Genomic DNA, 14,372 nt, shown 5'->3' on the forward strand with positions numbered 1-14,372 from the left:
GTCCCAACCGCCGGGTCTCAACCTGGGGATCATGTGAGCGCTGGCTTCCCAGCATGGCCACGGGGATCACCGGAGCGGTACGTGCAGCACAGCTGGTACAAACCAAGCCACACTCCCTACACTCACACTGGGGGTTGTTGTCACCAACTTCTGAGGACATGCCACGGGACCAAGGTGCCCACATGCCCAGCGGGCTCCGACAGGGCAGCTCTGCTTGCCCCGCCCCGCTGCCCCCCACAGCCCGCCCAGGGGCCTGAGCCTGTCAACCCTGTCCACTGTCTTCCCTCCACAGCATGTCCATCTCCTTTCAGGCCAAAAGGCTAGCACTGCCACCATTGGGGGCCCTGGAGCCACAGCGCCCACCCAAAAGTCAAAGCACAGGCAGCATGCACTGTGGACCCTGACCACGAGCCACGGTGCCCAAGCCACACCCCATCTCCAGGGCATTTTGCACACACGTCCTTTGGGGAGTGCGCTTAGTTCAGAGGCGCACATGAACAGGTCTCGGCCAGACTCCAGCCTCAGCTTCAGCTGATGACCCTGACCAGGTCTTCACCTGCATGGACGCGCGGATACAAGCCTAGAGCTTGCATCCAGAACATAAAATCAGAGGCTACACAGCTCGAATACTCTATCCCCCTCACGGCTTACTCGTGCCTGATGACTCCTGGGACTGGGGTGACCACAGCCATCGCCATCCCAAGCTGCCACAGGGGGAGCAGCCCACTGGGCATGAGCTCTGCCAGGCCCAGGAAGGGCACACAGCAGGCTCTGCCCACTGAAGGGGCAGTAGTACTGTCACCATCATCGCCATCAAAGCAACGACCAGAAGCCACAGGCAGAACACTGAGCCACAAGGTCTGGAGTCTCCAGCCTGAGTGGGCAGAGGCCCCAAGCCCACCTGCTGCCTGGCAGCCCTTATAGCACTTGGCCGAGCCGGCTCACAATCATGTTCCCGAAATAGCCCTGGTGGCAGGGCCGTTGCTAAGAAACGCAGGGGGGTGGGGCAGCTTAGGCCCTGCTGCTCTCACCACATGGCTGCCCCTCCCGGCCACTTCCCATGCACTGCCCTTCTCTGTCCAGGCCTCTCAGGGGGCAGGAGCAGCATCTTGATGTGGCACAGGCAGTCAGGGTGAGCACAGCTGCCCACATGCATACATGACTCTGAAAGCCATGCGTGCTCACACGGAGTACACACGTACACACAGCTCCCTTCCCTTGCCCCAGCCACTCCTGCCACATGGATATGAAGCGGACCTGACCTGTCACCATCCAGCTCTCCCGAGGAAAGCCTGCCTGGTGACTCTCGGGCCACTGAGCACGGCGCAGGGGACTGGCCCTCTGGTGGGGGAGGACCGACCCAAGCGTCCTTGAGGCTGAGTGCATTCCAGGGGGAAGAGAGGTCAGCAGTAGGGACAGGGTCTGGGCCAAAGACGCTGGCGGCTTCCCCAGGCTCCCCGGGGCTGCCCAGGACCACGGATGCCAGCAGCTCCTCCAGGCTTCCCAGGGTCAGGGACCAGGCAGAGGGGGCTGGGAAGGGGACCCTTGTCAAAGAGATCCGTCCAGTCCCAGCCAAAGATGGAACAGAGGCTGGACAACAACACAGCATGGCCACCATTGGGTGGACGGTGTGGCCAAGGGCAGCTCCTCCCCTCCCATCTCTAGTGACGCCACCAAACAGACCTGTCCCAGGCCTGGTGCGTCACCAGCACCAGGTGAAGGGCCTGATGGGTGCCAGGATCACAAAGTGACACCCCATGGCATGAGGGCACACATCAGAACACCCAGATCTTCCTGCAGGTGCTGTCCAGGAGTCAGTACCCTGACCGGCCCAGGATGCACGTGCCTCCAGGCATGGCAGGGCAGAGGTCCCCCGGGCTGTGCACTGGTGCACAGGGCTCCCAGGTGAGTTCTCTGGCTGTTAAAGAGGCAGTTTCTGGAAGGCTCTGACCCTGGCCCTCACCCACCACTTCCCAAGCCCTATTTCCCACCTTGTAGAAGACCTGGACGTTCTGTGGGCAGGCTCAATGAGGGCTGCTGGCCACAGGAGGGCGCCCATGCCTGCAGACTGGTCCCCACCTGGCTGGGAGCAGAAGGGCAGGTTGCCTTTTTAACACAAACCCTGGAGGAGGAAGATGTGCTGCCCTTGCTCCCCCGGGGACGGAGGCTCCCTTTTGGAGAACCCTCACCCACAGTTTCCAACCTCCTGGCCTGTGGCCCCAGACGTTCCCTGAGCTGCAATGCCCAATGTGCAATTCCAGTCATCAGAAAAAAAAATTGTGGAGATCCCAAGGATGAGTGGAAAGCTGCTGACCCACAGCGTACTTCCTAAGCAGGTGCACAGTGAGGCCAGCAGGCCCAGAAGTCTGGCCAACTGCCTGCCCACACCCCTTGCTGCCACATGTCAGGTGCAGGCAATGCATTCAGCAAACTCCACAGCACTCAAGAAGTCCCTTCCCAAAGGCAACCTGTTTCTGATGTGCGCCCCCCAGCACCAAGGACCAGCTCACTGCAGAGGCACCACTGGCCTGCCCTGTGATCCCAGCCTTTGTGGGGGTGGGCAACATGAAGGGGTCCTTGGGCGTGAGCCTCATTCTCCATCCCCTGCCCCACCTGCTGCCTCCAGGTTCCTGTCCCCACCCTGTTCCTTCCACCCGCTGCTCCCTCAAGCTGGAGGTCACTCCTACTTCCTGCATCTCAGCTTCTACTACACCAAAGCTGGCATTGGCTGGGAAGGGGCACCAAGGACTGATCACCACCCCCAGGGGAGCCTGGCATGCAGCAACCTGAAGACCAGGCTCTCCCCAACCTCCCTCTTAGATCTAGCCAGCCCAGGCGCCACCTCCATTAGGACACTGTGGACGCCACACGTTTGTGGAGTTAGTGAACAGCCATTCCCCATAGACCCTGTTCTGAGGGCACCATGCTTTGCACACATGTCCGCAGCCATGGCCTGGGTCCTGAGTGTGTGCTGAGCCCAACTCAGGGGGATGTGGGCTTGGTCAGGCCACTCAGGCAACTGGACTGCAGTCGGGGAGCCAGAGAAAGACAGGCCAAGAGTGGTAGCTTAGTGTCTTTGCTTTGCAACCCTTGGGATCCCAGCTTCTCCACTTCCCATCCAGCTCCCTGCCTGTGGCCTGGGAAAGTAGTCGAGGACGGCTCAAAGCCTTGGGACCCTGCACCCGTGTGGGAGACCTAGAAGAAGCTGCTGGCTTCGGATCAGCTCAGCTCTGGCCATTGCGGCCACTTGGGGAGTGAACCAGCAGATGGAAGATCTTTCTCTCTGTAAATCTGACTTTTCAATTAAAAAATAAATCTTTAACCATTTTTTTAATTAAAACATTTTTAAAAAGAGCAAGAAAAGCAAGAGAAGGCCTGGCAGGTGTCGACGCGGGCACCAGAGCCGGTCTCTGACCTGCCTCACGTAGACCTGAGCTTAACGTGAACTTCACATCTGGGGGGGTTGGGAAGATATCCAACAGGAGGTCATGGCTGCTGAAACATGAAGCACAAAATTCAGCTCCTACCCCATCAGGACAGCTCTACTGAACACTGCCCGGCCCCTCGTCTACATGTGAGCTGCACTTCCAAAGGTGAGGATTGAGGACGGAAACTCACAACTCCAAAGCCCGACACGTGTCCACTGGACGTTCCAGCAGAGGTTGGCGACTCCAAGAGAAGGCAACAGGTGCGTGACGTCATTTACGAGGGAGCTCACGTGTCTGCAGAACAGCGGGCCACCTGTCACCTGGCTGCTGCGGACACCAAGCCTCGAAGCCCCTGCTTAGCTCGGTCAACATCTCTTTCCAAAACTCAAAGTTCGAAAGAGCCAGACAGCATTTCTAGAAACGTTTCCTCTCTCATTATTGCAATGGTCACTTCATTTCTGAAAGGGAGAAGATCCGCCTCCTTCCTCTGTCCAAACGATATCGGCATTTGTGATTTCTCCAAGAGCACAAGCAAGCAGAGATAGCAAAATACATTCAAGACGCCAGTGTTTACCAGGTTTGCGTCCCAAATCTCCATCTCAGTGATGGCATGCCACCTGACCCAGAGCCAGCAACGGGCAGCAAACATCTGAGCTGTGTGTGTGCCTGGGTTAGGACGAAGCCTTTTCCCACACAGGTTCCCCAGCAACATGGAAGACTCTGCCCTCTGAGGGGGAGGGGAGTGGAGGAGGAGGGGAGTGGAGGAGCGGGGAGGGGAGTAGAGGAGGGGAGAAGGCTTCAGACCACAGCTGGGTTTGTGGGCCGCAGGTCCAGCAGGGCAAGATACGGACTCATGTGCTCCAGGAACTTCCTAGCTGACTCCTGACGTGCTGGGGCCAGCAGACCGACACCAGCCCTGAATGGGGGATGACGGACAGGTGGACACTGGCTGTGTTGTACAGGCCTTGAGGAACTCGCTCTGAAAGCCAGGCTCCCTCAACCAGGCCCAGCTCCAGAGAGCATCCCAGCAGCTCTGAGCTTTGGTGAAAGCCCTCGCCGAGACGCGGAACCCCAGGAACAGGAGGGCACGGGGGTGGGAGCCAGGATCTGCACCCCCTCCCCATGTCTGCCAGATGCTTTGCTGACACAGGAAGACGTGGGAAGGGGAGAAGTCTGGCGGGTCACCGTGTAGTAACAGCCACCTGCCTCCCCAGAAGATGCCGGTCAACACCCCCCAGTGCAGCCCAGACCCAGCCCAGGGGCCAGCAGGCACAGCACATCTTGGTTGTTTGCTGCATGACCAGGGCCGGTCACCCCAGTGTGTCCCATCCCTGTCCTCGTGCCAGGGATAATGACCGAGGCCCCCAGCCCACCCCAGCCCAGCCTACAGGCACATACAGGGCCTTCAAAAGCCCATGGGGAGTGTGTGTCATTGAACACCTGGGATGCACTTCAGCCATGCCTGGTACCCACATGAATCTCCGTTTGTGCCATGCCAGGTGCCTCACATACAAGGTGGCAGTGGGCATGAGAGTGGTCAAAAGAAAGGCTGAAGCATGGTGTCAAAGGGCTGAAGGCAGACTCAGAACCAGCTATGGCCTCCATGGACACCTGCCATGTTCCTCGCTCCCAGGAAAGGCCGTGACCCTGCAGTTGGCCCCTCCGGGCCCCAGGTCTCCAACCCACAGGTCTCCCTTGGGCCTAGTCCCATGTCCCACTCAGGGCTCCTGCCCTGCTCCTGGCCCAGGGCGCCACTTACCCTGCTCCATCATCTGCAGCAGGCCCTTCTTGATGAGCTGCTCGCGGCCTTGCCTGCCCGCCGTCTTCCTCTCCAATGCTGCATAACACAGACATCAGGCAGTCAGGCCACAGGCACCACTGGGCCACAGGCCAAGGCATGGCCAGAGCCAGGGTGGCTTGCAGAAGCAGCACCACCAGGGTGCCCTGGACTGTTTTATCAACAAGTTGGGGCTTTCTGACCGAGCAAGCAACCTCAGGCGCCGGGAGATTGCAGACAGACCGTGAGAGCGCTTAGTGGGTCGTGTAGGGTATTGTCTGGGACAATGTTTAGTGCCTCCACCTTGGCCCTGCTCTGAGCCAGCACCTGCAGCCCACCCAATGCTGCCCCTCGCTGAGAAGGCAGCCGGAGAAGGTAGTCTCTGCTCCCCATCCTGACGGTGCAGCCTGGCTCACGACCCAGAGCTCTCCCAGGAACCCGCAGGTCACCAGGTTCAAGGATTCATCAAGCACGTGAGGCCAGGGGGTACAATGTCCACAGCAGGTCACACGGCCAGCTGAGCTGCTGCCTCCTGCATCCCAGCTCCTCATGCTTCTGACCACGCACAGCCCAGGGTGTCGAGTCCTGCTCGAGCTCCTGCCTCCCGCCTGTGGGAACTTGGGCAACGAGCTGGAGGTTCTAAGGGAGCTTTCCATTTCTCTCCTTTCCTATCACTTCAAATAAGTCACCTTAAAAATCCTGATTCACCAAGTGGATGGGCAGCGAGGTGGCCGACCCCACGGGCCACGGCCGACCCCATGGGCCACATCTTGCTGACCTCCTCCTCAGGACGGTCCTTCCCACCTCCAGCCCGCAGCTGTACACACCCCACAAACAGCCAAGTTCTCCCTGCTGCTCCCCTTGGGCACCTCTGCCTCACCTCTTTCCTCTGACCACCTGGACAATGATGTGCCTGCAGGTGCACCCCAACTGCCAAATACAAAGCTGTGTTAGCCTCTGGGTTCTTTCCATGAAGGCATGTGGCATCCACTGCCAAGCTAGATCCAAGGAGGCATCGTGCCCTGTGCCTGCCTGCCAGCCTGCCTCAGCCCCACGCCTACCTGCCTTCCTGCCTGCCTGCCTGCCTGCCTCAGCCCCGCGCCTACCTGCCTGCCTGCCTGCCTGCCTGCCTCAGCCCCGCGCCTACCTGCCTGCCTGCCTGCCTGCCTCAGCCCCGTGCCTGCCTGCCTCAGCCCCGTGCCTACCTGCCTACCTGCCTCAGCCCCGCACCTGCCTGCCTGCCTGCCTCAGCCCCGCACCTGCCTGCCTGCCTGCCTGCCTCAGCCCCGCGCCTGCTTCAGCCCCACGCCTCCTGCCTCAGCCCCGCACCCCTGAACAACTCCCGTGCTCCACATGCACTAGAAAGACAACGTGGCTCACTCTAGGTACGAGTGCTGAGGATTTACTGCATGCTCCTAATGCACCCCCGAGGCTGCACATCACACAGAACAGTGATGAGGGCAGAGCAGGGAAGCTTACGGAGCACTCGGTCAATTCCAACTAGTTATGGTGGGACTACGGCTACTGCCTGAGACAGCCCGTGAGGGCACTGGCTTGAGTCCTGGCTGCTGCACTTCGGACCTGCCTCCTGCTGATGCCAACGCAGCAGCAGCACACGGCCCAGGTGTTTGGACGACCCCTGTGGGAGACCTGAATCCGGTTGCGGGTTCCTCACTTCAACTCCCAACCCCAGCTACTGTGGCTATTTGCAGAGGAGCCAGAAGTTGAAATATCTTTCAACTCTACCTTCTAACCAAGCAAATCTTACAAAGAAAACTAGCCATGGTAAACACCCATGGTATGCCTAGTACAACAGAGCTCTGCCTGTGCCCGAGGCCAGCCCACGGGCAGGGCGGAGGACAGCCCTCTGCGGGACTAAGGAAGCTGCTCAGAGGGCTTCTGGGAGAAGCAGTGAGGGAGACAGGGAGGGAAGCCCAGCTTAGCAGGGTAGAGCACTGGCCAGCACGAGGGCTCAGGAGTCGCCCCACTCGGACACACAAACGCACGCCTTCCCCAGCTCAGAACCTTGTCAGGAGATCTTGCTGGAGATCTCAGCTCGAGGCGGTTCCCCAGAGATGACCCCCAAGCCGGCTGTGTGACCCTTGGCCGGTGACCTCCCCCTTTGGGACCGGTCTGCTGTCCCTGATGGGGGAGGGCCAGGTCAGTTCACGTGTGCCAGGCAGGTGTGGACGCTGCTCAGGTTCCTGCTCACCTGCAAGCTCCCACCCTATTCCTGGCAGGATACCAGCACTGTGAGGAGGCAGGGGCACCCCGACTTTGCACAGAGCTGGCACTGGCTGGGTGTGAGGATGAGTGGGGCACCTCCAGGGTCCCCAGGTGGGAGACTGCTGGGGTGGGCACTCCTGGGTGGAGCTTAGGGGCTGGAGCAGGGCAGCTCTGCAGTTTGGAGGATATCAGAGGCCAACCCAGGGTTCTGACCCTTGGAATCGTGGGGGCTCCTGGCACCAGCTAGACCTGAACCCGTGGGGTGAACCTGGGTCCTGGCATTACTAAGTGGGACCACAGGAGGCAAGGGCTGTGGTGGGGCCTGTGTGAGTGTAATCGGCGCCAACCTGCCCTGGACCAGCCTGTTGGCAGGGCCCAGGTGACTTGTGTGTGCTTCTGGGGTGGGCAGCATCCCAGTACTAACCCTCCTGGTCGGGTGGGACCAGGAGGGGCTGGCAGTGGGAGGTAGCCAGGGGAGAGCAAGCAGTTCCTGGTGCACCGAGCTCCGTTCCCCCCGAGAGGGCCAGGCCAGCTGAGCGACGGGATGGCGGCACCAGGCGACGCCGCCTGCCGCCGGTGGCGCTTACCCGACGTCGTTTGCTTCAGCTTCTCGTTTTTCTTTTTCCGCCACTTCCAGGGCTTGAAGATCCGGCCCAGGGTGGCCAGCTTGCTGCTCCTCCGTGCCGGGGGGGTCCGAGTCCCTGAGTGCAGATACTCCGAGCGCACCGGGGGGGCCTGGTCCATCACATCTGGAGGCAAGAACCCAGGAAGGGCCCCGGTGAGTGGCCAGCCCACAGCCCAGGCCCCCGAGGGCCCCGGTGAGTGGCCAGCCCACAGCCCAGGCCCCTGACGGCCCCGGTGAGTGGCCAGCCCACAGCCCAGGCCCCCAGGGGCCATCTGGGCTTCCTCTGTGCTCAGGGACCAGTCGGTGGTCTGGTTGATGGACCCTGGGGTTCGGGCAGCCCAGGATGCATGTGGTGGTACAGGCCAGTGTGCAGCTTGGCCCCTGGCTCCCCATGCAAACCCTCCCTCCACAGCCCCTCACAGCCCATGGGAAGCCCTCCTGGGACACTGCCCTCACCACAGCCACCTGAAGACTTTCTAACTCTCCATGGAATTTTCCTTGCCCCAGGACCTTTGCCCATGCTGGACCTGTACCCCCTTGTGCCAGAACTTGCAGTCTGTCAACTTCTACCCCATGTCCTTGGCTATTCAGTCGAACATCACTTCTCCCAGGACATCTCTGCCACCCTTCTGTCTCTTGTCCCATGCTCCTGAATCTATGGACTCAGTCGCCAGGGAGTTGCAAGGACGCCGGGACTGCCCTTCTGCCTGGCAAGTCTAGTGCAGGGCCTGGCTGGCGTGAGGCTTGGCGGACACCAGGTGCAGGACAGGCCTGGGCATGCATGAGGAGATGCCCCCATGCGCCCTGCTTTTGCTGAAATGTCTGTTCTGTTTTAGCCCATTCCCGTTCTTACAAAGGAGCATGGCAGCTGCCCTGCAGGACTGCCAGTCTCCCTTGGACCCCGTTTCTCGGGCAATTTTTCTATCAGTAGTGTGCCTCTGGGACCTCCTCCCTGCCACATCCCCCCCACCCGACACATCTGGGTCAGGAAAGGGAGGGCTCTTTCAGCAGCAAGGACCGGAGCCCCAGCTGGACTCCCAGGGCAGTCGGGGAGACATGAGGCAGGTCTCTGAAGCTGTGGTGTGTCTACAAGAGGCAGGGCGGCACCCACAGGCACATGAGCAAGGCAGAGGCATGGGCACACTGCAAGAAGTGTGTGGACAGAAAACCAACCAGAGACAAGCTGCTGGATCAGACTTGAGAAGAACCAACAGTAGTGTGGAGGGTCAAGGCCCAAGCTCCCATGAGTGAGGGGCCCTCCCGGGTGCATGCCATGGGTGCAGGCAAGTGCCTGTGAGCCCCCAAAGCAGCAGGGAGCACTGGTGGGTGTGGGTGACAGGAGCAGACTGGACGTCACCAAAGAGCAGCACCCACTGCCGTGAACTGCACACCCAACACCCCAAAGGTCCCCAGGGTACTGCACAGGTGATCCTGCACCGGGGTGCTCATCCCTCACTGCCACATGTAAGGGGGTTCTGGGAGGCCCCAAGTCACCCACCTTTGGCTCCACAGAGCTCACCCTGGGGAGCACTCCCATGTGGCAGATCCAAGGGCAGGTGTCCAGTGATAGGTGGGTCTGGCCTGCAGGGCTTGGCCTCCAGAGGGGACCCTGGAGGGGCCCCTCCACTGAGCATGCCATATCAGCTGGGGCAGTGGTGATTCAGGGAAGATCCTGGAGTGAGAAGGGGCTGCCACTGAGCTGGACTGGCACTGTCCTGCGCTGGGTTTATCTTCCTCCCCGCCACAGCCTGCGGTCTCTCCATTCCTCCAGCTGTGTGAGCTGACCCTCTGCCCACAAGCAGCCCACTGACTGCTGTGTGCCAGCACAGGTGCCCTGCACGAGGTCCCTGCACAGCTCTGTCATGGTGAAGGAGGTGGCCAGTGACATGTTCCATGTATGTGTGTGTGTAGGGGATGGCAGTGCCCTCACGCCAGCCCCCCTGTGGGATCCAGGAAATGAGGGGGAACCCCAGCAGCACCCTTCCCCAAGAGCCCCCTCCCATGCGTGGGAGGCGCCAGGGCCCGCTCGCCGAGGTGGTTTATTCTGTTCTCTCCTTGCCTTCCTCCACCCACAGATGCCAGATGGGCGCAGAACTGCCAGTCCACGCGGTCTTGGGAGAGCTGGCTGTCCCAGGGGAATCTTGGCACAACATGGCGAGGACACACAAGGCTTCCCTGGGCCTCTAGGTTTTGCTTCGAGACCAAGATGCCCAGAAGGGATCACAGAGGACAAGGGAGAGTCCGCTATCCACATGACCCACGAAGGCTGACGGCCATCCCCAGAATAGAGCAAGCGGAAGGCTGTGGCAGGCGGCAGCCAGGGGCAGGGGAGGAATCCGGTGTGCAGCACCAGGGCCTGTCTTCACAGCAGACACCCTGGGGCTCCAGAGGGAACTGCTAGGGGGCCGGGCCGGGTCCTGGGGGCTCCCAGCCCCAGCTGAGCCACAGTGGGCCTCACAGCACAGGCAAAGGCAGGTGGGGGGCTCAGGCTAAGACAGAAGGTAATTCACTCAGCTTACCAGTCACCCAGCAGGGACGCCTCCCAGGCACAGGCAGCGTTCAGCAGGGACAAGGGGGCTTCGAGGTGATGGGAGGAGGTGAACACCTGCCACGCATGGCACCGATGCACTGAACCGGACCCTTGCTGTCCACACAGCAGCTCCCCGCCCCCACACCTTCCTTCTGCCTCTTCCTCTGCCACCTGCTGTGGGTGCACAGTCAAGCACACACGTGTGCATGTGTATATGCACCGATGTATGCACACTCACGAGCACACACGGATCTGCCACTATTTGCATGCACTCCACTTCAAGCCCCTAGGAGGGCTGAACTCTGGTGGTCCGGGCTATGGTTGAGACAATCCTAGAGTGTCCCCAGGGTTCACACGTGGCGGCATGGTCTCCACTGTGTGCTGAGTTGGTCGAGACATGGGCAAGGTCATGAGGTCCCTCAAGCTGAGCTGGGTGTGCCCCAGGAGGTGGCCTCACCACAAAGAACAAGCCTGACCTGCTCTACAGCCTCCAGTGGGCCACAGCACCTCTCACTCCCTCAGGCACGCCCACCAGGTCACTTCCTGCCATGCCCCAGGGGCCTTGGAGAGACCACATGCCCTGCTGAGCTGTGTTGATTTTCAGTCTTAAACTGTGGTCCAGGCAACCCTTTCCTCTTTATAAAGAGCCTAGCCTGAGGCCTTGCAACAACAACGCAATTCAGAAAACAATGGCTTACAGCCACTGGCACCAGCTGAGTGACAAAGTGAGGGATGATGTCCCTGCTTCTGACACACCAGGGGGTACACCCCTGCGCCAGCTCCAGAGAGCTTGGAGGGTGGGCGCCCCAAGCAAGGCCAAACGGGAGAATGCACTAATGCAGCAGGGTTGTGGCAGGGCCCAGGGGGCACCGTGGGGACAGGAGCAGTGGAGAGGCTGTAGCAGGGCCGAGGGGGGCACCGTGGGGACAGGAACAGTGGAGAGGCTGTGGCAGGGCCGAGGGGGCACCGTGGGGACAGGAGCAGTGGAGAGGCTGTGGCAGGGCCAAGGGGGGCACCGTGGGGACAGGAGCAGTGGAGAGGCTGTGGCAGGGCCGAGGGGGCACCGTGGGGACAGGAGCAGTGGAGAGGCTGTGGCAGGGCCGAGGGGGCACCGTGGGGACAGGAGCAGTGGAGACGTTCCTGCCAGGATGTGAACCCAATTCAATGTTTACCCAGAAGCCACTGTGGGTTCCTCAGCCTTAACAGTCTGACCCACTCACTGACCACACACCTGCCCAGCAGCGGGGAGGCTCTCGTCCATGCAGATATACCAGGGGCCCTGGCATCGTCAGGGAAGCCAAGACCACCAGGCCCGGGGTGGCAGACTGCACTCAGCAACCCCTCCCTTCTTCCCTCCCCAGGGTGGGCCAGGGCCAGGCATGGGAGAGCTCACCTGAGAACAGGAACCCCCAAGTGCACACAGTGCCAAATGGTGAAGGAATCACTACCCCTCCCCACGTGCAGGGGCATAGGTGTGTCCCTGTGTGTGCACATGGGGGGCTGAGGGAACAGTGTGGCCCACTCACACGTGGAGGGGGCAAGCCTAAAAGACAACCAAGTCCGTGTGTGGGCATATGCCACAGGGCCATGTGGATACGTGGGTAAGTGTGCCCCGACGGGCTGAGGCATGTTCACTTGTATATCCATGGGTCACACACGAGTGTGTACCTACTGGCCAAGCACACTGTGTGGCTGGGTGTACACCTGCAGGCCAGGCATTGCATATGAAGACGTGCACGCCCGAGCTCTGCATAGACACGTGCAGGTGGGCATGTATTTGTACATCAAGCTTGTATACACACGTGGGTGGGTGTGCCCCAGTGTGCTACATATGCAGTTGAGTGTGTGCCCCTGGGAGCAAGCACATATAGGTGGATGTGCACCCATGGGCTCTGATACACATGTGTGGGTAGGTGTGCACTCATGGACCAGTTGTGTATATGTGTGGGTGGTATGTACCCATGGGCCGGATGTGTACATGTGTGGATGGGTGTGCACCCATGGGCAGGCTGTGTGCAGTGTGTGTGGGTGGGTGGGTGTACACCCATGGGCAGGCTGTGTGCAGTGTGTGTGGGTGGGTGTGCACCCATGGGCAGGCTGTGTGCAGTGTGTGTGTGTGGGTGGGTGTGCACCCATGGGCAGGCTGTGTGCAGTGTGTGTGTGTGGGTGGGTGTGCACCCATGGGCAGGCTGTGTGCAGTGTGTTTGTGTGGGTGGGTGTGCACCCATGGGCAGGCTGTGTGCAGTGTGTGTGGGTGGGTGTGCACCCATGGGCAGGCTGTGTGCAGTGTGTGGGTGGGTGGGTGTACACCCATGGGCAGGCTGTGTGCAGTGTGTGTGTGGGTGGGTGTGCACCCATGGGCAGGCTGTGTGCAGTGTGTGTGTGGGTGGGTGTGCACCCATGGGCAGGCTGTGTGCAGTGTGTGGGTGGGTGGGTGTGCACCCATGGGCAGGCTGTGTGCAGTGTGTGGGTGGGTGGGTGTGCACCCATGGGCAGGCTGTGTGCAGTGTGTGTGGGTGGGTGTGCACCCATGGGCAGGCTGTGTGCAGTGTGTGTGTGGGTGGGTGTGCACCCATGGGCAGGCTGTGTGCAGTGTGTGTGTGGGTGGGTGTGCACCCATGGGCAGGCTGTGTGCAGTGTGTGTGTGTGGGTGGGTGTGCACCCATGGGCAGGCTGTGTGCAGTGTGTGTGTGGGTGGGTGTGCACCCATGGGCAGGCTGTGTGCAGTGTGTGTGTGTGGGTGGGTGTGCACCCATGGGCAGGCTGTGTGCAGTGTGTGGGTGGGTGGGTGTGCACCCATGGGCAGGCTGTGTGCAGTGTGTGGGTGGGTGGGTGTGCACCCATGGGCAGGCTGTGTGCAGTGTGTGTGGGTGGGTGTGCACCCATGGGCAGGCTGTGTGCAGTGTGTGGGTGGGTGGGTGTGCACCCATGGGCAGGCTGTGTGCAGTGTGTGTGTGTGGGTGGGTGTGCACCCATGGGCAGGCTGTGTGCAGTGTGTGGGTGGGTGGGTGTGCACCCATGGGCAGGCTGTGTGCAGTGTGTTTGTGTGGGTGGGTGTGCACCCATGGGCAGGCTGTGTGCAGTGTGTGTGGGTGGGTGTGCACCCATGGGCAGGCTGTGTGCAGTGTGTGGGTGGGTGGGTGTGCACCCATGGGCAGGCTGTGTGCAGTGTGTGTGTGTGGGTGGGTGTGCACACAGACTTCTAGAACAGCAGTCCTTACACCTGCACGTTTGCATCCATGGTGGGAGGGGCCAGATGGGTGGACCCACTCCTCTTCAAGAGCCCCCCCTCGGGCTGGCCTGTGTGGTGTGCAAGGTTCCTCTCACAGTGAGGAGTTCCCAGGAGGCAGAAACATTAGCAGGTCACCCCAGCCTGGAGTAACACAGAGTTGCTAGGTGCCAGGGTGCCTCTGCCTCTTCTGAGACATTAGCAGTTCATTAACAAAAAGTGATTTGTCACATGCGGCATCTGTGAAGGCAAGTGTGACCCGAGAGGCCTCCTGCTCCCACATGAAGGGCTGGGGTGGGTGGGCAGCAGGCAGCTCTGCCTGGAACACTCAAGCTTCAGGGGCTGGTGCCCCCCACAGCTGCCCTCTGTCCAGTGCACTCTGCAGCTCAGAACCGACTCCAGCCCTGACCCCAGTATTCCCGCTCCACAGATCCCACAGGCCTGGCAGTCCGTCTTTATAGTGGCCTACCTCACTACACTCACAGGCCGAGCTGGGGTGGGCTGGCCTGAGCAGGGCGGGGCTGGGCGGGGCTGGCCTGGGCTGGCCTGGGCTGGCC

General features: G+C 60.9%; 2 protein-coding genes across 3 annotated transcripts in view; both read right to left on the bottom strand.

Annotated features, from left to right (window-relative positions):
* The window catches only part of PHACTR3 (phosphatase and actin regulator 3), a 57,428-nt gene extending 49,253 nt beyond the window's left edge, over positions 1 to 8,175 (bottom strand). The window contains exons 1-2 of the mRNA XM_058679288.1: positions 8,019 to 8,175; positions 5,188 to 5,265 (exon numbers count right to left, since the gene is read on the bottom strand). Of these exons, the coding sequence (XP_058535271.1) occupies positions 5,188 to 5,265; positions 8,019 to 8,175 (235 nt within the window). The remainder of the gene's footprint in view (positions 1 to 5,187; positions 5,266 to 8,018) is intronic.
* EDN3 (endothelin 3) overlaps positions 1 to 14,372 on the bottom strand; it is a 250,982-nt gene that overhangs the window by 32,288 nt on the left and 204,322 nt on the right. The window lies entirely within an intron of this gene.

This window comes from Ochotona princeps, chromosome 22, assembly GCF_030435755.1.
Source record: "Ochotona princeps isolate mOchPri1 chromosome 22, mOchPri1.hap1, whole genome shotgun sequence".
NCBI classification, from domain to species: domain Eukaryota; kingdom Metazoa; phylum Chordata; class Mammalia; order Lagomorpha; family Ochotonidae; genus Ochotona; species Ochotona princeps.